The following is a 22129-nucleotide window of genomic DNA, read 5'->3' as shown; positions in this document are numbered from 1 at the left end:
CACGGGGGCTATTCGATGCTAATGCAGAACGCCACAGGATGTTTTTGTGCTGGTCAAGGGCAGACAGGTCTGGAGTGAACCAAGGACTCTATCTATTCCTAGTTCTACATTTTTTTAAGTGGGGCATGCTTATTTAAGATAGTGAGGAAGGCACTTTTAATGAATAGCCAGGCATCATCTACTGACGGGATGAGGTCAATGTCATTCCACGATACCCCGGCCAGGTCGATTAGAAAGGCCTGCTTGCAGAAGTGTTTTAGGGAGCGTTTGACAGTAATGAGGGGTGGTCATTTGGTCGCAGACCCATTACGGTTGCAGGCAATGAGGCAGTGATCGCTGAGATCTTGATTGAAAACAGCAGAAGTGTATTTGGAGGGCGAGTTAGTTAGGATGACATCTATGAGGGTGCCCGTATTTACGGATTTGGGGTTGTACCTGGTAGGTTCATTGATAATTTGTGTGAGATTGAGGGCATCAAGCTTAGATTGTAGCATGGCCGGGGTGTTAAGTATGTCCCAGTTTAGGTCACATAGTAGCACGAGCTCAGAAGATAGATGGGGGGCAATCAATTCACATATGGTATCGAGGGCACAGCTGGGGTCAGAGGGAGGTCTATAGCAAGCGGCAACAGTGAGAGACTTGTTTCTGGAAAGGTGAATTTTTAGAAGTAGAAGCTCGAATTGTTTGGGTAGACTTGGATAGTAATAAAGAACTCTGCAGGCTATCTTTGCAGTAGATTGCAACACCGCCCCCTTTGGCAGTTGTGTGCAATAAAACATTCTCAAATGAAGAATGGAAATGGATTTGTGCTTAATTATGCCAATAATTCTTCAAAATGACTAATCAGATAAATTAAAAATAAGATTTGGTGAGTGCATAACTGCAAGCAGGAAAGCAGATACATTCAGCTGTCTGTTTGCATGCCACATTATAACAATAGTATACAATATTTGTCTAAAGTGCTGAACTAGTTTCTGAGGTAGGGTATACTATAGGATTACGGTCTGCTAAAAATGTGTAATGAGCGTATTCATACTAGTTGGTAGTTATCACCTCCTGTATACAAGTGACTAAAACAGCTTGAGTGAGTTTTTAGGAATACCACAACTAAAAAATGCTACATTTTCAAAATTGTATTAACATAAGCTGATGTACATAGAAATGCTTGTTAAGAATAATCATAGACATTTGTACTGGCCTGTATGGCAATATGCCCCTGGGCTGCATATTATTACTGTCTGTACATTGCTGCCATCTACTGTTAAATTATGCTCTTCAGAACGGACACATTGATGAATTGAAAGGGCTCGTAAAAATCAAACATATTTAACAATAATCTTTATTTGACACAAATAGCTCTGCGTGATAAACAGGTATTATGAATCTAATTTTCTTTTTCAACGTTTCAAATAAAAAAAAAAGTCAAACAGGAAGTACACTTTAAACAAGATACACGTAAATAAAAAGAAATTATTTTATGCTAAATCATTTTTAAGAAGGAGAAAGCTATTTTAAAAGCGTAATATGAGCATAAACATTTCTACCAGTATAGTACCACCACCATGGAGAACTTAATGGAGAAATAGTAACAGTGTGTTTGTTATTTCATATACCATTTTGTTTGATACAACAACAAAAAACATTTGAAAATAAATAAAATGTATAAAATATTTGGTTTGAATGTATGAGAACAATGAATAAAAACAACCAGCAGCAGTAACCCTGCATTTTGTGACACAACCATACAATTGCATAGAATAACAAGAGTGTATTAGGCATGATTATATTTTTAACCCCTTATTGTGGTTTGTGCAATGGTAGAAATAGATGATTGGCATCATAAACTAATTAGTCAAAACTAAATGTTGTTTGACAAACAGACACAAAATGCATCTAAACAGCTCACTAATTGGGAATTTGATCTTGTTTTATATCAAAAGAGAGTTAACACTAAATTATAATTGTGTGAATTTTTTTATGATCCTTAAAATGGGTCGGTGATAATCCCTATGATATATTTTTGGTATTTTCATCAAATATTGACAATCCAAAATCAATATTTTTGATACATGGCACTTGTGGCAAACGTATCTTCACTTCGTCACATATTTATGTGACCCCTCAAATGACCCCATTGTATTTATTTCATACATTTTACCATCTAAATCATGTCAAATCATATTTATTTCTTTGAGCCTTTCAGTCCGATAGTCGATGACAATTCCAATGTCAATTGGATTTTTTAATGACAAAAGGCACTCCTTGTAAAGCTGAAATCCAATTGTCATTGTTGTAACAAACACGAAGACACACAACTGAGGCACAAACTGTGGCAGAAAAAGTAAAATAGAAAACTCCAACCAGAACCCCAAAACTTCAAAGTCCATTCAAGTGTAAAAACTGCTGATGAATGATGTCAGAACATTGGACTCTCCCCACTAACGGATGTCATAGCAGCACTGCAGTGGTTTCCCTCCTCACAGTTAACCTCTATACATTTAATTGCATGTATATTTTTTACCTTTATTTAACTAGGCAAGTCAGTTTTAAGAACAAATTCTTATTGACAATGATGGCCTACCGGGGAACAGTGGGTTAACTGCCTTGTTCAGGGGCAGAACGACAGATTTTTACTTTGTTGATCAATATTCACCTGAGCCCCATCTGACCTCACGGTGAGTAAAAACCGTGGCCACAAGGTGACGATGTTGATTCAATGTGGACCTTAGTCCATGAAATCGGTCTGATGAAAGGGAAAAGGTTTGTTTTCTCACTGATTTGCCTAGCCATCATTTGTTGCATTGAGCGGCCACCTATTGGTTGTAACTATGGATGCTTCATCGGTCTAAGGCTGAGCTGAGCAGATCAGTGTGTCATTTTGTCGGATGATATGAAATATGCCGCTATCGCGTGTGTGTGTATTGGCTACATTGGTTTTTACATTTGGTGAAAATTGTTTGTCAATTTAAGTTGGGAGACACAATATGTTAGGTCCAGCAGGGAGAAGAGCTGGTTGAAGAGATTACCAGAGGGACGAGTTGTCCTCCAGAGTTTATAGTCTTGTGGCATGATGAATATGATGTTTTACCATATCATAATCAGGGGTGAAAGTAAGGCAGTACGGCGTCCTGGCAAATTAAATAGTGGGGGTACGCCGTACTAGTAAAACGTGAGCCTATTACACCATTATTTAACATTACTGCATGTCAGCAGCATGAACAATTTGCGAATTGACTTGAAACTGGGTGGTATATGCGCCAAATTTGCATTGTGGTTTGAGGAGAACACTTAGCCTCCACTTTGTAAAGGCGGAGATGAGTGGGGGAGACGCACACGGAAAAGGCGGAGATGAGTGGCGGACACTGAGGAGCTCAAGGATAACAGTTAATGCATCAATTCAGGCTACAAGTGTAGGCCTAATGACAATCACAGAATGTCAGTACAACACACGTAGATGTTTTATAACAGATGTCTCTTTCCATTCATCAAATTGCGGTTGCACAGTACACTGTTGGGTTTGGAATGATGAATGTGCCTGCGTGGGTAGCCTACAAGAGCGCCGTTGTTAAGTGATTGTTTGACAATCAGATGAAAACGTTGTGTTTATGCCACATTAAAAGGCATAGGCGGCGTGTCCAAAAGGCCATGGGAAGCTAAGCTTTCCCTAAAGTAAATGTAATTAAATTGTCAAAATGATATAGCCTAATTAGCTTGATCCTGTCAGTACAAAAATGTATAAAATCATTCAAAATAGGCTACACCAGAAAGCATGATTTGGCCACAGAGAATCAATAGCTTCTAAAAAAAAGCTGTTGATTGTTTTAAATTGCATAGCCTACAGTCGGAAGGGCCAGCAATTTGGGCAGCGAGCGCTGCAAATACCAAATAGGCTAGATTATTGTTGAGTTGCAACTGTCAGTGAAAAGCAGAGACCCAGCCAGGCATATCGCAATATTTAAAAAATACTATCATCGTTTTTATTAATATGTTTGTAAGTGTCAGAGTAGGCTACCCTGTAATGTTTGTAGTATAAAAAAGAGTATGTGTGAGCACTTGCGTATCCAGTACCTGTAAGGCAATAAAGTGCTTCAGGGCAAGGACATATCATGGCACTTGAAGTACCACTTTGAGACACAGTGCTTTTGTCCCTGTTCACAGAGGAGTGATAAAGACAACAGACTCCGGTATGTCCACTCTCTGCTTCTCTGGTAGATGGTTGACGGGGTCCAACTCTATTGTAGGAGTCATTGCTGTTTTTATCCTCTGGGGGCACAGAGAATTGATAAAAGAAGAGGTTCAGAGTCACATACATAGTTTAACTTCTATGGTTTCTGCCAATGCCCAGAACATATTTATCATGCATTTAGTTATTTATATGACTGCCATGTGGGATAAATGTACAGTATCAAATATATGTCTGTCTCTCTTCGTCTCCTCTCCCAGAGGACCGGAGCCTTAGGACCGTGCCTCAGGACTATTTGGCCTGACGACTCATGGATGTCCCTGTCCACAGTCCCATCGGTCGGGCTATGGAACCCTGACCTGTTTCACCGGACATGCTTCTCTCTCTCTCTTGTGAAAAGCAAACACATTTACTCCTGGTGTGTTGAACTGCTGCACCCTCTATAACCACTGTGGTTATTATTTCACCCTGCTGGTCACCTATATACATTTGAACATCTTGAAGATCTGTCCTTAATGACCATATAATCTCCACCCGGCAATGGCAGAAGAGGACTGGCCACCCCTCGGAGCCTTGTTCCTCTCTAGGTTTCTTCCTAGGTTTCTGCCTTTATAGGGAGTTTTTACTAGCCACCGTGCATCTGCATTGCTTGCTCTTTGGGGTTTTAGGCTGGGTTTCTGTAAAGCACAACTGCTCATGTAAAAAGGGCTTTATAAAATACATTTGATTTATTGATTTGTGAGTGTGTGCATGACTGTGTGTGTGTATATGCGTGAGTACCAGTATACTTGTTCATTATGTATGCACGATGCTAAAACAGTATCTGTGATCTAAAAGTATGTATCAGTATGCGTGTTTGGTTTACTGAACGGATGCTCACCTGCATCAGTGTGCCCTTATTTGTGCAGATCTCGTGCAGGGCTCCCAGGGGGATCCAAATGATGGAGACCAGGGAGATTCCCCAGCCCACCACCTCTGCCCAGACAGGGTATGTGTATGACTTCCCATAGCGAGCGGGCGTGTACTGGACGATGCTGGAGATCAGAATGCACTGCAGGGGAGGTTACACATGGATGAAACCTCTAATACAACGAATGGATGATTAAGTCTTAGGTACGGCTATCACTACTACAAAAAGTAAAAGCAACAACTACAAACCACAACAAATCCTCATCACCATCATTAAAAAGACATGAGTTAGCCATAGCACTCACCAGGACCAGCACAGGGGAGAAGAACATCCAGCAGGAGCGGAAATAGATGTTGGGAGCCTTTCCCAACATCCTCTTGATCACGATGGTCATCCGCCGCAGTCCTGCAATAACACATTGCATGAAATACTTATATTTACTCTGAGACATACATACTGTCTATAAAGCAAAGTGTTTTATTTTCTTGTATAAATACACAATAGGCTGTTGAGTTTCATCATAAGGGGAGAGAAGGTGCAGGGTATTACCGAAAACCCAGCAGACAGCGAGGACCTCAAAGAAGGCCAGGAATGTGAGAGACACCACAGCAGTGTAGTGGTCCATCAGCTGGAACACGTACATTCCCCCCTGTATATGTGTGTGTGTGTGTGTGTGTGTGTGTGTGGTGGGGGGGGTACGAGAGCGGGAGAGAATGAGAAAGGTTTAATTATAAAAAGGTTAATTTCCTGACTGCATCTTGTTCTCAATTTACTGGGGGAAAAGCAACCCACTCCACCGGACAGAGAATCAGCTGGTCAACCATGCACTAATTACTGGCTGTATGTGTCTTAGTCATCTACTGATAGAAACCAAAATAAAACAGGTCCAAACATAAGTATACGGTCTCATTCTGAGAAAGAGGAGAGGGCAGGGCGTTACCCGATGGATAGTAATAATATCTGACAGGATCACCTTACCTTAGTGATGTGAGGAATGCCTAGAAGAAAGCCAATAACACAGACAGCCAGAACGATGATCTCCTGTCTCTTCAGGACACGCAGCACCTTGGGGCCACAGCCGTCCATTATGGACGTCACTGCCACCTCCACCATAGCAAACTGCAGAGCAAAGTACAGTGGGGAAAGTGAACTGAGCAGTTGTGCAAGTTGAGGCTGCTCTAAAGTTGCCCCAGGTGATTTATTTTTCTGAAAACAACAAAACAAAGGAATTCCACTAGGCCTATCCTATCCCCATTGTTTAAGCGAAAGACAGACAATTTCTGGCATTTATGGCAGCCAGGCAAGTTGAGCCTACTCTGTGGTTGTTCCATTAGGCAGGGGATAAAAAAAATAGTAAAAATTAAAACAACCAAACAGCAAAAAATTCCTGTAGCCTAAAATATCTACACAGAAGCGTCTTTTTTTAACCTGCTACACTGGAAGCGCAACTTTTGGTCAGGGCGTGGAGAGCGGGACACTTTATTTTATTGCTCTCACAGGGGGATTTACTTTACAAGCGGTAGTCACCTACCAAGAAAACTAGGTAGGGCTAGGTATCAACAGAAAAGTAAAGTGGAGCGCGAGCTCTGCTTTCTATAGATGTGCGCCATGCCCAACATGTGATTTCCATGAATCTTATTGGTCAAGACACACACAGGACATGTGCTACTAATTGTGCTCAAATTTACAAATTATGAGGCAAATCAGTCCCAAAAAAACCAGGTCTACTTTGTCCCTGTTTTCAACGCTTTTACACCAAAAAGTGTATTAATGGGCCTCCCGAGTGGCATAGCGATATAAGGCACTGCTCCACAGCGCTTGAGGCGTGACTACAGACCCGGTTTCGATCCCAGGCTGTGTCACAGCCGGCCATGCCCAGGAGAACCATGAGGCGGCGCACAATTGGCCTAGCGTCGTCCGGGTTAGGGGAGGGTTTAGCAGGCCGGGATCTCCTTGTCCCATCGCGCTCTAGCAACTCCTTGTGGCGGGCCAGGCGCCTGCAAGCTGACTTCGGTCGCCAGCTGGACAGTGTTTCTTCGACACATTGGTGTGGCTGGCTTATGGGTTAAGCGAAGAGTTTGTCAAGAAGCAGTGCGGCTTGGCAGGGTCGTGTTTCGGAGGACACATGGCTCTCGACTTTCGCCTCTCCTGAGTCCGTAGGGGAGTTGAAGCGATAGGACAACACTAACTACCAATTGGATGTCATGAAATCAGGGAAAAAAAGTACAAAATAAAATAAAAAGGGTATAAAACTAAATAAAAAGTGGTGGAGCAAATGCCCTGCTCGCCACACGTTTGCCGGCGGCCCTGCTTCCTCTCTTCCCTCATCTGTCAGCCGAGCAGTTAAGAGCATTGGGCCAGTAACCAAAAGGTTGCTGTTTCGAATCCCTGAGCCGACTAGGTGAAAAATCTGTTGTTGTGACCTTGAGCAAGGCACTTGACCCTAAATGCTCCTGTAAGTCGCTCTGGATAAGAGCATCTGCTAAATGACTGAAATGTAAATGTCAAATGTAATCAATCTAAATAAATATTAAAAGGTAGTAATTGTTGTATGACCTACAATGTCTGTTTTTACCAAAAGTGGTCTCCGAAAATAGATTACATGACGGCCAAATAAAAAGACGACTATGACAGAAACATGTTATTAGTGGGTATTTTATCGTTACACTGTATGCACTGATATGGGAAAAACATGTGGACTAAAAACTAGGATTAATTATGAAAGAATGGCTTCTTCTTTTCATTATCGGTTTCATACCATAACCACAAGTGTGAGTGTCTAACCTGACTATCCAGTCCCAGGCAGAGAAGCATGAAGAAGAACAGAGGAGCCCACAACTGGGGCAGAGGCATAGTGGAGAACACCTCTGGATACACCACAAACACCAACCCAGGACCTGTGGAACACAAACGCACCATAGGATGTCAAACAAGAAGGGTAGGAAAACACCCACAACATTAGCACGGGTAAAGACACTGGTTTAGAAGTTGACAAAGGCCAACGATGCCAAGTTGGAAACATCATTCAGATTAATGTACCGGTTTCCCTGGCACTGATTAACCAGTGGTTATCTCATCCGACACCAGGAAGTCAAAGCGTTCAATAACAAAACATGGTAGACAGGACACCTTCTCAACCCTCATGCAGTTGACCTCATTAGTAATATGACCTAACAAAAAATTTTACATTCATGAAAAATTGTGGCATACAGAAAGATGATAGCAATGGTCATGTAATAAATATATCTGGGTCGGTTTCATTCCATTCACAATTACCTGAGGAAGGGTCATGCTCGGAATGGGAAACAAAACGATCTAATCATTCATCATAAGTCATCTTCCACAAATGATTAACTCAGAGGCAACTGCACATTGTGAACACTTCTGAAGTCACAAGAAGTCAGTGGGTGTCAAACAGTTAGTCAGTGGTATCCAAGACCATATTTGGGACTGATCCAAGCCAGAGCAGGTGCTCATCAGCAGAACCCAGCAGGCACAACGGCTAATCCCTCATTTACTTTCTTCAAAAAAGTCCTAATACACTCTGAACAATGGAAACTTTGTTACACCTACAGTTCATCTCAAGCTAACGCAAGTTTAATTCACCATTCATTTCATATATAATACAGTATTTGTTTTAGAACAAAATCCTAGAGGTAGACATCCAAGTGGTAGGTTGACATCCACTATTCAGAGCACCCTCCTTTCCTACTGTCTCCACATAGAAAAACTTAAATAACTACAGTGGGTATTTACTTAGTTACTACCCAGCAAACCAAAATAGGTTCTGTGAAAGTTTCACAGGAATTGAATGGGAATGTTAACTAATGTTCTGGGAATGTTCCCTGTTTGCTGGGTATTTTCTGTCCTGGTTATCCACCGACTATGACACTCTCATTCATGAAATAACTACTTCATAATTCATAATATTGAGCCAGTAATAAACACTTGTGGTGGGAAAGAGAGAGCACTTTCATCTCTTACTCCATTGTCTATCCCTATAACCAGTACAGTAGTTATGGTATTCTGTCAGAGAGGATTTATGCCTCTTTTCACATAAGTCACACTGTTCACCTGTTAAATGATGATATGAGAGAGTGAGAGTGAGAGAGATCATTTTAAAAAGGTTCATTTCCTGACTGCATCGTGTTCTCAATTTACTTGGGGAAGAACAACCCACTCCACAAGTCATTAGTGACTAATGTGTCCTTTTTCTATAGATTTTTTTTATAGTTCCAAAATGATCTGTGTGTATTTTAGAGCCTCACCAAATCTGGTTTCCCAAATTGTAATATGGGAAAATTCCTATTCGGTCACAGCTTAGCATAGGACTGAGGCTAGAAATACTGTTCTGTTGATTCAAATGTCTTTACCCGGGTCATGACAGAAACTACTTTGGAAGCCGTGGTGACGCTTGTCTCACTGGCATGCTAACTGGTCATCCAGGTCTACTCAGTGGGTGTGTCCAAATAATCTCTCCTTCTTCCTGAAGTGTGCACTGATTCACTACTCCCCACACATTTAAAAGCATTACATTCGTGTAGACATGGGCTAAAGGGAGTTTTCTATGTACAAGTGATTTCCATTCAAATCCATGAAGGGAAGTGAACAAGTGCACACTTCGGGAGAAAGGAGAGATTACTGGGACTCAAACCAGGGTGATGCAGCCTGGCCCAGCCCTCTGAACTCCGCCTGCCTGTTAGGTAGGGAGGAGTGTCTGCCTCTACAAAAGCAATTACTCCAAATGCTGTAATTTTCCACACTAGCACCCCAGAAAGAAGTGCATCCTTGTGAATGAATCCATTTGTATTCTACTCTGTGTCCGTGTACGTTTTCCAGGAACTAATAAAATGAGGAAGGTGTTAGTTCTGAAATCAATTGGACTTTTATGAGTATTATTCCCAAGAATTATTCACAGGAGTATATGTGTCACGTTTGTACCTACTTCCCTTCATACACTGCCCTAAACATCTATCTGTCAATGGTGAAGTTGTTTGGTGGTACTATTAGTATGGCACGTTACCAATACCTACTGACTATGACAAATGAACACTATTCAAGGTATTAACAAACTTAGTGGTTAAAAGATGTGATGAATCATGATCCCCTGGGACCATGAGAGGAAGTTTTAGGAGACAATAACCCATTCAAACATTAAAAAGACACTCTGGAAATTAAAGTGGCATATAAATAGATGGATGAACAACATCAAAGACGTCTCACTTGAACAGGAAGTACTTACCATCTGTGGCGATGTTGTCTACCGGGAGGTTGTGGACATGAGCCATGTAGCCAATGGCTGAGAATATCACAAAACCAGCCAGGATACTGGTGGCCGAGTTAGCTAAGGAGACAATCAATGTGTCCCTAGAGGAGGACCAGAACACAAACAGTCAGACTGATGATATGATTTCTCATGGTCAAATGGATCACTAAGGAGAACAAAACCAGCCTTTTTGACTGAAGGACAGTCAAATCAAATGTTATTTGTCACATGCGTCGAATACAATGGCTGGAGACTTAACCTTGAAATGCTTTCTTACGAGACCTTCCCAACGATGCAGAGTAAAAAAAAATATAATAAAAGAGAGAATATTAACACAAGAGGAATAAAATACACAAAAATGTAGCTATATACAGGGAGTACCAGTACCAGTTGTACGAGGTATTTGAGGTAGATATGAACATGAAGACAGGGTAAAGTGACTAGGCATCAGGATAGATAATAAGAGTCAAATAAATAATAGAGCAGCAGCAGCATATGGTGAGTGTAAAAGTGTGTGTGTATGTAGTGTATGTGAATGGGTTTTGTGTGAGAGCGTCTAGTTTTTTTTCCTTCCATTTAACCTTTATTTAACTAGGCAAGAAGAACAACTTCTTATTTACAATGACGGCCTACCGGGGAACAGTGGGTTAACTGCTTTGTTCAGGGGCAGAACAACAGATTTTTACCTTGTCAGCTCTGGGATTCGATCCAGCAGCCTTTCGCTTACTGGCCCAATGCTCTAACCACTAAGCTAACCATTAGGCTACCTGTGCACCAGGATTTTAAAAGGCACACACACCTGTCTATACAAGGTCCCACAGTTGACAGCGCATGTCAGAGCAAAAACCAAGCCATGAGGTCGAAGGAATAGTCAGTAGTGCTCTGAGACAAGATTGTGTCGAGGCACAGATCTGAGGAAGGGTATCGAATTATTTCTGCAGCATTGAAGGTCTCCAAGAACACAGTGGCCTCCATCATTCTTAAATGGAATTAGTTTGGAACCACCAAGACTATTCCTAGAGCTGGCCGCCCGGCCAAACTCAGCAATCGGGGAGAAGGGCCTTGGTCATTGAGGTGAAGTAGAGAGAGAGATCCTTGATGAAAACCTGCTCCAGAGCACTCAGGACCTCAGACTGGGGCGAAGGGTCACCTTTCAACAGGACAACGACTAAGCACACAGCCAAGACAACGCAGGAGTGGCTTCGGGAGATAAGTGGCCCAGCCACAGCCCAAACATCTCTGGAAAAACCTGAAACTAGTTGTGCAGTGACGCTCCTCATTCAACGTAACCTAGCTTGAGAGGATCTGCAGAGAATAATGGAAGAAACTCCCCAAATACAGGTGTAGTAGTGTAGTGTAAGCTTGTAGTGTAATACCCAAGACTCGAGGCTGTAATAGCTGCCAAACGTTCTTTAACAAAGTACTGAGTAAAAGGTCTGACTACTTATGTAAATGTTTTTTGTATTTTTTAATACATTTGCAAAAATTTCTAAAAACCTGTTTTTACTTTGTCATTATAGGGTATTGTGTGTACAGTCATGGCCAAAAGTTGAGAATGACACAAATATTAATTTTCACAAAGTCTGCTGCCTCAGTTTGTATGATGGCAATTTGCATATACTCCAGAATGTTATGAAGAGTGATCAGATGAATTGCAATTAATTGCACAGTCCCTCTTCGCCATGCAAATGAACTGAATCTCCCAAAAACATTTCCACTGCATTTCAGCCCTGCCACAAAAGGACCAGCTGACATCATGTCAGTGATTCTCTTGTTAACCTCTCTAGGGTAGGGGGCAGTATTTTCACATCCGGATAAAAAACGTACCAGATTTAATCTGGTTATTACTACTGCCCAGAAACTAGAATATGCATATAATTGTTTGATTTGGATAGAAAACACCCTAAAGTTTCTAAAACTGTTTGAATGGTGTCTGTGAGTATAACAGAACTCATATGGCAGGCAAAAACATGAGAAGATTCTGTACAGGAAGAGCCCTCTCTGACCATTTCTTGGCCTTCTACACTCTCTTTATTGAAAACTGAGGATCTCTGCTGTAACGTGACACTTCCTGAGGCTCCCATAGGCTTTCAGAAGGCGCCAGAACGTTGAATGATGACTCCGGTGTCCCAGGCTGAAAAACAGTAGCGCATTTGGTAAGTGGTCAATCTGAGAACAATGAGACGGGTGTACGCGTGCACGTGAAGAGTCCATTTTAGATTTTCAGTCTTTGAACGAAAACAGGGTTTCCCGGTCGGAATATTATCGCTTTTTTTAACGAGAAAAATCACATAAAAATTGATTTTAAACAGCGTATGACATGCTTCGAAGTACGGTAATGGAATATTTCGAATTTTTTTGTCACGATACGCGGCCGCGCGTCACCATTCGGATAGTGTCTTGAACGCTAGAACAAAACAGAGGATATTTGAACATAACTATGGATTATTTTGAACCAAACCAACATTTGTTATTGAAGTAGAAGTCCTGGGAGTGCATTCTGACGAAGAACAGCAAAGGTAATCCAATTTTTCTTATAGTAAATCTGAGTTTGGTGAGGGCCAAACTTGGTGGGTGTCAAAATAGCTAGCCCGTGATGGCGAGCTATCCACTCAGAATATTACAAAATGTGCTTTTGCTGAAAAGCTATTTTAAAATCGGACATAGCGATTGCATAAAGGAGTTCTGTATCTATAATTCTTAAAATAATTATGTTTTTTGTGAACGTTTATCGTGAGTAATTTAGTAAATTCACCGGAAGTTTGTGGTGGGTATGCTAGTTCTGAACGTCACATGCTAATGTAAAAAGCTGTTTTTTGATATAAATATGAACTTGATTGAACAAAACATGCATGTATTGTATAACATAATGTCCTAGGAGTGTCATCTGATGAAGATCATCAAAGGTTAGTGCTGCATTTAGCTGTGGTTTGGGTCTATGTGACATTATATGCTAGCTTGAAAAATGGGTGTCTGATTATTTCTGGCTGGGTACTCTGACAATCTAATGTTTTGCTTTCGTTGTACAGCCTTTTTGAAATCGGACAGTGTGGTTAGATTAACGAGAGTCTTGTCTTTAAAATGGTGTAAAATAGTCATATGTTTGAGAAATTGAAGTAATAGCATTTCTAAGGTATTTGAATATCGCGCCACGGGATTCCACTGGCTGTTGAGTAGGTGGGACGATTTCGTCCCACATACCCTAGAGAGGTTAACACAGGTGTGAGTGTTGACGAGGACAAGGCTGGAGATCACTCTGTCATGCTGATTGAGTTTGAATAATAGACTGGAAGCTTCAAAAGGTGGGTGGTGCTTGGAATCATTGTTCTTCCTCTGTCAACCATGGTTACCTGCAAGGAAACACATGCCGTCATCATTGCTTTGCACAAAAAGGGCTTCACAGGCAAGGATATTGCTGCCAGTAAGATTGCACCTAAATCAACCATTTATCGGATCATCAAGAACTTCAAGGAGAGCGGTTCAATTGTTGTGAAGAAGGCTTCAGGGCACCCAAGAAAGTCCAGCAAGCGCCAGGACCATCTCCTAAAGTTGATTCAGCTGCGGGATCGGGGAACCACCAGTACAGAGCTTGCTCAGGAATGGCAGCAGGCAGGTGTGAGTGCATCTGCACGCACAGTGAGGCGAAGACTTTTGGAGGATGGCCTGGTGTCAAGAAGGGCAGCAAAGAACCCACTTCTGTCCAGGAAAACATCAGGGACAGACTGATATTCTGCAAAAAGTACAGGGATTGGACTGCTGAGGACTGGGGTAAAGTAATTTTCCGGACATCCGGAAAAAAGCTTGTCCGGAGAAGATAAGGTGAGCGCTACCATCAGTCCTGTGTCATGTCAACAGTAAAGCATCCTGAGACCCTTCATGTGTGGTGTTGCTTCTCAGCCAAAGGATTGGACTCACTCACAATTTTGCCTAAGAACACAGACATGAATAAAGAATGGTACCAACACATCCTCCGAGAGCAACTTCTCACAACCATCCAGGAACAGTTTGGTGACGAACAATGCCTATTCCTGCATGACGGAGCACCTTGCCATAAGGCAAAAGTGATAACTAAGTGGCTCGGGGAACAAAACATCGATATTTTGGGTCCATGGCCAGGAAACTCCCCAGACCTTAATCCCATAGAGAATTTGTGGTCAATCCTCAAGAGACGGGTGGGTGGACAAACAAAAACCTACAAATTCTGACAAACTCCAAGCATTGATTATGCAAGAATGGGCTGCCATCAGTCAGGTTGTGGCCCAGAACTTAATTGACAGCATGCCAGGGCGGATTGCAGAGGTCTTGAAAAAGAAGGGTCAACACTGCAAATATTAACTCTTTGCATCAACTTCATGTAATTGTCAATAAAAGCCTTTGACACTTATAAAATGCTTGTAATTATACTTCAGTATTCCATAGTAACGTCTGACAAAAATATCTAAAGACACTGAAGCAGCAAACTTTGTGGAAATTAATATTTGTGTCATTCTCAGAACTTTTGGCCACGACTGTAGATTGATGAGGGGAAAAAACGATTTAATCAATTTTAAAATAAGGATAACGTATTATTTTTTTTTTTAAGTCAAGGGGTCTGTATACTTTCAGAATGCACTGTTTGTACTGTAAAGTCAGTGCAAGATAGGGTCAGTGCAGATAGTCTGGGTAACCATTTAATTACCGTAATTCCCGGACTATAAGCCGCAACTTTTTTTCCCACGCTTTGAACCTCGCGGCTTAAACAATGACGCGGCTAATATATGGATTTGTCCCGCTTTCAAAAAAAATTATCCAAAAAAACACATTCTGTGACGTGCTCAGTTATTTGGCGGCTTGAAGCTTTCATTAGACCAATGAAATTGCCAAACGGGTTAAGGTCAAACAATTTTTTTGTTTACTGTTCAGATTAAATCGAGCGCTCTCAAACTTCCCATCATTTTGATTACGGTAGTCATTTTGTCACCCTCATCATGGCAAAGACACGGAGAAATGCATATGATGCAGCTTTCAAGTTGAAGGCGATTGATCTGGCTGTTGGAAAAGGAAATAGAGCTGCTGCACGGGAGCTTGGTCTTAATGAGTCGATGATAAAACGTTGGAAACAGCAGCGTGAGGAATTGACTCGGTGCAAAAAGACAACTAAAGCTTTCTGCTAATTTTAAATTTTTTGTTACAAGCCGTGTTTCGTTAAAGCCTATTTATTTTTGTTACAAGCCGTGTTTCGTTAAAGCCTATTTATTTTTGTTACAAGCCGTGTTTCGTTAAAGCCTGTGTAAAGTTCATTTGAATGTACCGGTAGGCACCTGCGGCTTATAGACATGTGCGGCTTATTTATGTTCAAAATAATATGATTTTTAAAATTCAGTGGGTGCGACTTATATTCAGGTGCGCTCAATAGTCCGGAAATTACGGTAAGTATTTAGCAGTCTTATTGCATAGTAGAAGAAGTCTCAGAGCCTGTTGGTCCGAGAGCCCTCTTCACGACTGGGAGGGTATGTGTGGACAATGTTAAAGTCCTTAGTGATGTGGACGCCAAGGAACTTGGCGCTCTCGACCTGCTCTACTACAGCCCCATGGATGTGTTCTCCCCTCTTTCCCCTGTAGTCCACAATCACCTCCTTGGTATTACTGATGTTGAGGGAGAGGTTGTTGTCCTAGCACCACACTGCTAAGTCTCTGACCTCCTCTCTGTAGGCTCTCATCGCCATCGGTGATCAGGCCTACCATCGTTAGGACAAAGCACACACCCCTGAGGTGGCGGATGTGTAGTTGCCTACCCTCACCTCCTGGGGCCAGCCCATCAGGAAGTCCAGGGCCCTCATTTATCAACATTTCGTACAAACAGAAATGTTCATAAACCATGCGTGCGATCATTTCTAAGCAAGGTGTGGGATTTATCAATTTGTACTGATACTTGAGAATGTGTGTAAATTTAAGAAAACCTCTGACCATGCGTACCCACAGCACCTTGTGGGGGAAAAGTCAAACTGATAATGAAATACCATCAACCAAATGGAGAAAGGATTGACATACAGGACCAAATCATAAACTATGAAGAAAAAAGATAATACATTAATAGTTTATTCATGTATTTCTTTTATAGATACTTAAGCTACTAATAGTTTTCTCAGGGTGCTATCGAATTCATAAACATGAAGCCTAATTGAATAATAACGTAAATTAGAAAGAGAGTGGTATGTAAGGTTGGAGGCAATTTAATTAAACAATATAAAAAAGGAACACTGAGGCATTGTGACTTGTCCAAAATGGCAAATCTTGCATTGCTGGACGATCTGGCACAAGCAGCATTACGCAGGGAGCGTGTTTTCAATGAGCATGCAGTTTTTTTTGCTGAGAGCGACGCTTGGCTTATTAGAAGATTTCTTTTTCCAAGGCATATTTTATTGTATCTCTGCAACCAACTCTCTCCAGAAAGGGAGACGAAATGCACCAATGCCAACCCAGTGCATACCCACGTCCTCTCCGCCCTGGGATTTTTGGCCACTGGAACATTCCAACGGGAGATTGTGGATCGGTCTGGCATTTCACAACCAACCATGAGCCAGATATTGCCTGCAGTCCTTCATGGCATTATTTCATTGACCCCACAATACATAAAGGGTCCGTACCCTGCTGTGCAACAGGCCAGAGTGAAAATGGATTTGCATACCATTTCCAATGACATTGGAGCAATTGACTACAAACACATCGCAATAAAAGCACCATCAACTTCGTCAACAGAAAAGGTTTCCATTCTGTCAATGTGCAGGTCATCTGTGATTCACATTTGGCCAGGTGGGACACGATTCATTCATTGTTGCAGAACAGTTCAGTCGGCCTTAACCTCCAGGAAGAAGCTGTTGAGGATAGATGGCTTATTGGTAAGTGACTTATGTTTTATTTTCCATGTTAGATCTATACTGGGAAACAATATCTGAATGTTGTGTTCATAACTGCAGGAGACCAGGGCTACCCATTAAAAACACCACCACAGACGGATGGTGGCACTAAGACCGCACTCAGTGAGCTGTATAAGGAAATAAGCAAACAGGAAACCACTCACCCAGAGGCGGCGCTCCTAGTGGCCAGAGACTTTAATGCAGGGAAACTTAAAGTGGTTCTACCAACATGTTAAATGTGCAACCAGAGGGAAAATACTTCTAGATCACATGTACTCCACACACAGAGACGCGTACAAAGCTCTCCCTCCATTTGGTAAATCCAACCACAATTCTATCCTCCTGAATCCTGCTTACAAGCAAAAATGAAAGCAGGAAGCACCAGTGACTCGGTCTACAAAAAAGTGGTCAGATGAAGCATATGCTAAACTGCAGGACTGTTTTGCTATCACAGACTGAAACATGTTCCGGGATTCTTCTGATGGCATTGAGGAGTACACCACATCAGTTGCTGTCTTTATCAATAACTGCATCTAGGATGTCGTCCCCACAGTGACTTTACATACATACCCCAACCAGAAGCCATGGATTACAGGCAACATTCGCACTGAGCTAAAGGGTAGAGCTGCCGCTTTCAAGGTGCGGGATTCTAACCCGGAAGCTTATAAGAAATCCTGCTATGCCCTCCGACGAACCATCAAACAGGCAAAGCGTCAATACAGGGCTAAGATTGAATCGTACAACACCGGCTTTGACGCTCGTCTTACGTGGCAGGGCTTGCAAACTTTTACAGACTACAAAGGGAAGCACAGCCGATGAGCTGCCCAGTGACACAAGCCTACCAGACGAGCTAAATCCCTTCTATTCTCGCTTTGAGGCAAGAAACACTGAGGCATGCATGAGAGCATCAGCTGTTCTGGATGACTGTGATCACGCTCTCCGTAGCCGACGCAAGTAAGACCTTTAAATATGTCAACATTCACAAGGCTGCGGGGCCAGAGGGATTACCAGGATGTGTGCTGACCAACTGGCAGGTGTCTTCACTGACATTTTCAACGTCCCTGATTGAGTCTGTAATACCAACATGTTCCAAGCAGACTACCATAGTCCCTGTGCCAAAGAACACGAAGGCAACCTGCCTAAATGACTACAGACCTGTAAGCACTCACATCCGTAGCCATGAAGTGCTTTGAAAGGCTGGTAATGGCTCACATCAACACCATTATCCCAGAAACCCTAGACCCACTCCAATTTGCATACCGCCCAAACAGATCCACAGATGATGCAATCTCTGTTGCACTCCACACTGCCTTTTGCCACCTGGACAAAAGGAACACCTACGTGAGAATGCTATTCATTACCCACAGCTCAGCGTTCAACACCATAGTGCCCTCAAAGCGCATCACTAAGCTAAGGATCCTGGGACTAAACACCTCCCTCTACAACTGGTTCCTGAACTTCCTGACGGGCTGCCCCCAGGTGGTGAGGGTAGATAGCAACATCTGCCACGCTGATCCTCAACACTGGAGCCTCTCAGGGGTGCGTGCTCAGTCTTCTCCTGTAGTCTCTGTTCACCCACGACTGCGTGGTCAGGCACGACTCCAACACCATCATTAAGTTTGCAGACGACACAACAGTGGTAGGCCTGATCACCGACAACGACGAGACAGCCAGAGACCTGGCCGGTTGGTGCCAGAATAACAACCTATCACTCAACATAACTAAGACTAAGGAGATGATTGTGGACTACAGGAAAAGGAGGATCGAGCACGCCCCCACTCTCATTGACGGGGCTGTAGTGGGGCAGGTTGAGAGTTTCAATTTCCTTGCTGTCCACATCACCAACAAACTAGAATGGTCCAAACACACCAAGACAGTCATGAAGAGGGCACGACAAAGCCTATTCCCCCTCAGGAAACGAAAAAGATCTGGAATGGGTCCTCAGATCCTCAAAAGGTTCTACAGCTGCAACATCGAGAGCATCCTGACTGGTTGCATCACTGCCTGGTACCTCCGACCGCAAGGCACTACAGAGGATAGTGCTTACGTCCCAGTACATCACTGGGGTCAAGCTTCCTGCCATCCAGGTCCTCTACACCAGGTGGTGTCAGAGGAAGGCCCCCAAAAAAACTGTCAAAGACGCCAGCCACCCCAGTCAGACTGTTCTCTCTACTATCGCATGACAAGCGGTACCGGAGTGCCAAGTCTAGGACAAAAAGGTTTCTCAACAGTTTTTACCCCCAAGCCATAAGACTCCTGAACAGGTAATCAAATGGCTACGTAAACTATTTGCATTGTGTGCCACCCAACCCCTCTTTTACGCTGCTGCTACTCTGTTTATCATATATGCATAGTCACTTTAACTATACATTCATGTACATACTACCTCAATCAGCCTGACTAACCGGTGCCTGTATATAGCCTCGCTACTGTTATTCTTCACTGTCTATTTCTTTACTTACCCATTGTTCACCTAATACATTTTTATTTTTGTTCAACTTAGAAATTGCACTGTTGGTTAGAGCCTGTAAGTAAGCATTTCACTGTAAGGTGTAAACCTTTTGTATTCGGCACACGTGACAAATAAACTTTACATTGATTTGATGACTGCCCTCACAAACCTGCCGAAAGGACATTGGCTGTGCTTGTCTGGGACAGGAGGCACACTGCAATACCAGCCTAGCAAGGTTTGCCTCTGAAATGACATTACATGAATGTAATACAATGTGCAAATTCCTATTTTAGGTTTTCTACATTGTCAAGGTTTGGTGCCAGAATAAGCACGCTTATTATATATCTGAACACGCAATGTTGTGGAGGAATGTCGCTCCACAACATTGCAATCAAAAATGGCATTCCACTGAATGATCCAACCAGACCCGATGAGCCCATGCCTGACAGGGAGTGTTTCCCCACCATCCATACCTCCGGCACTGAGGACAAGAGTCAATATCATACAACTGTTTAAGGTATATGTTCTTCCAAATATTGTAATCAAATCGACAAGGAAAACACATTTACATTGCACGAGAATTTATTGTCTCACATGTTTGACACAATCAACAAGTTCTTTCAATGATTGATTTCTCCCTCTTAGGCCGTTGCATACATCTTCCAGCTGCTGATTGAGTCCAAGAATATGTGTGTTGATCTCGTTGTTTCAGGACTGCGTCAGTCAAAACATGCGGTGCAGCTGAAGAGCTCGCCAAAGAGGACACCCTTCTGGTAGGCCTGGGAATGAGGGGTCAGGCAAATCACCCACATCTATCAAGATTTCATGTTTTGTTATTTTTGCTATATTCATTTTGTTACATTTATTTTGTTATATATTGATTTTGAGATATATTGTCAAGACAAAATATTTAGATGTGGTCCATGTCTGAATATAGTTGTGAAAATAAAGCTCGACTTATCATCAGTTGGTGTGTCTGGTATTCCTTCAGGGTCTGGGAGAGGGTCCTCAGTATCACCATCACAAATGATGTCAGACACTGAGGTCTCTCCAATTATGCTGCCAATGTGCTGGTCCATAGCAGACAGTGAAGAGAGTCACTCTGCCCTCTTCCCGTTGCACTTATATCCCTTTTGTGGATCCTAATTATTATTTTTTGCATAGGTTTTCAAATCAAAGCATTTCTTTTTAATTTCATTAACTGTTCTGCACTCAGATGAGGTAGAATTTACCACGGCTCTAACCTGCTCCCAAGCAATATTTTTTATCTTATTTGTCAAGCCATTGCTGAGGGATCCAAAAGTATGGCTTGTTTAGCTTCCACTTCGGTGATCAAAAGTTATATTTCTAGATCCATGTTGGCAGACAGAAATTAGTGACATTGCTTGCAGCTTTAAAGGGAAGGTTTGTGACCATAAATGGTCATTTAGGGCAGTTCTTTATGTAAATGAGACTTCACGTGCACTAGCACAGTGTTTTAGAACGTGTCTGATTTATCAAGGCAAAATATTTACAGGTGTGTGTAAATATTAACTTTTTTGTACTTGCGAACATCACATTTTCTTCGTACGGGTTAATTTAGAAGTTTTTCTACGCAACATTGATAAATGAGGGCCCAGGATCCAGTTGCAGAGGGAGGTTTTCAGTCCCAGGGTTGAAGGTGACTATGGTGTTGAACGCTGAGCTGTAGTCTATGAACAGCAGTCTCACACAGTTATTTCCCCTCTTGTCCAAGTGTGAGAGGGCAGTGTAAAGTGCAATTGAGATTGCGCCATCGGTGGATCTGTTGGGGCAGTATGCAAATTGAAGTGGGTCCAGGGTGTCTGGGATGATGGTGTTGATGTGTGTCATGACCAGCTTTTCAATGCACTTCATAATTACAGATGTGAGTGCTACAGGTTGATAGTCATTTATGCTGGTTACCTTGGAGTTCTTGTTCAGTTTGAAACATAAATTGGGATTACAGACTGGGACAAGGAGAGATTGAAAACGTCTGTTAAGACCAGGGGTTGGAACCGGTTCAGGGAACAGAACCATTCTATAGCTAGAGGACTTTGATATCTCGAGGAGTACAATTTTCATCTTAATCTGTTGTCTAGTACTGTCTTTTTGCTAGCTAGGGCCATCTACTTTAAGTGCTGCCCGTCTTCCTATTAGCCTAGTTGGTGTGTGAACTGCTGACTACTCATAACTTGCAGGTGATTGTTGACACATCAACCAGGATTAAGGGGCAGGGAAATGTGTGACTGTTGTGGTAATCAGTGTCAGTGGCGGTGTCATTGTCAAAACTAAGCCCGTCGGCAAAACCAAGACGTTCTACCTAGTTATTTTATGAAGGAAGAGTAGAAGGCTCCACACCACTCTCATTTGAGTATTTTACCTAGTTATTTTCAGATGATCTCATTTTGCTGTTTTGTAGCTT

General features: G+C 42.3%; 1 protein-coding gene across 1 annotated transcript in view; it reads right to left on the bottom strand.

The window, feature by feature from the left end:
• Window positions 1–1321: 1321 nt before the first annotated feature.
• LOC106580320 (sodium- and chloride-dependent GABA transporter ine) overlaps window positions 1322–22129 on the bottom strand; it is a 46098-nt gene continuing 25290 nt past the window's right edge. The window contains exons 7-13 of the mRNA XM_014161202.2: window positions 10336–10460; window positions 7878–7990; window positions 6072–6212; window positions 5643–5742; window positions 5398–5498; window positions 5064–5234; window positions 1322–4263 (exon numbers count right to left, since the gene is read on the bottom strand). Coding sequence (XP_014016677.1) covers window positions 4153–4263; window positions 5064–5234; window positions 5398–5498; window positions 5643–5742; window positions 6072–6212; window positions 7878–7990; window positions 10336–10460 — 862 coding nt within the window. The 3' untranslated portion in view covers window positions 1322–4152. The remainder of the gene's footprint in view (window positions 4264–5063; window positions 5235–5397; window positions 5499–5642; window positions 5743–6071; window positions 6213–7877; window positions 7991–10335; window positions 10461–22129) is intronic.

This window comes from Salmo salar, chromosome ssa20 (genome assembly GCF_905237065.1).
Source record: "Salmo salar chromosome ssa20, Ssal_v3.1, whole genome shotgun sequence".
Lineage (NCBI taxonomy): Eukaryota > Metazoa > Chordata > Actinopteri > Salmoniformes > Salmonidae > Salmo > Salmo salar.
Note: the sequence above shows the minus strand (reverse complement) of the source record. Positions and strands in the feature narration are given on the sequence as shown.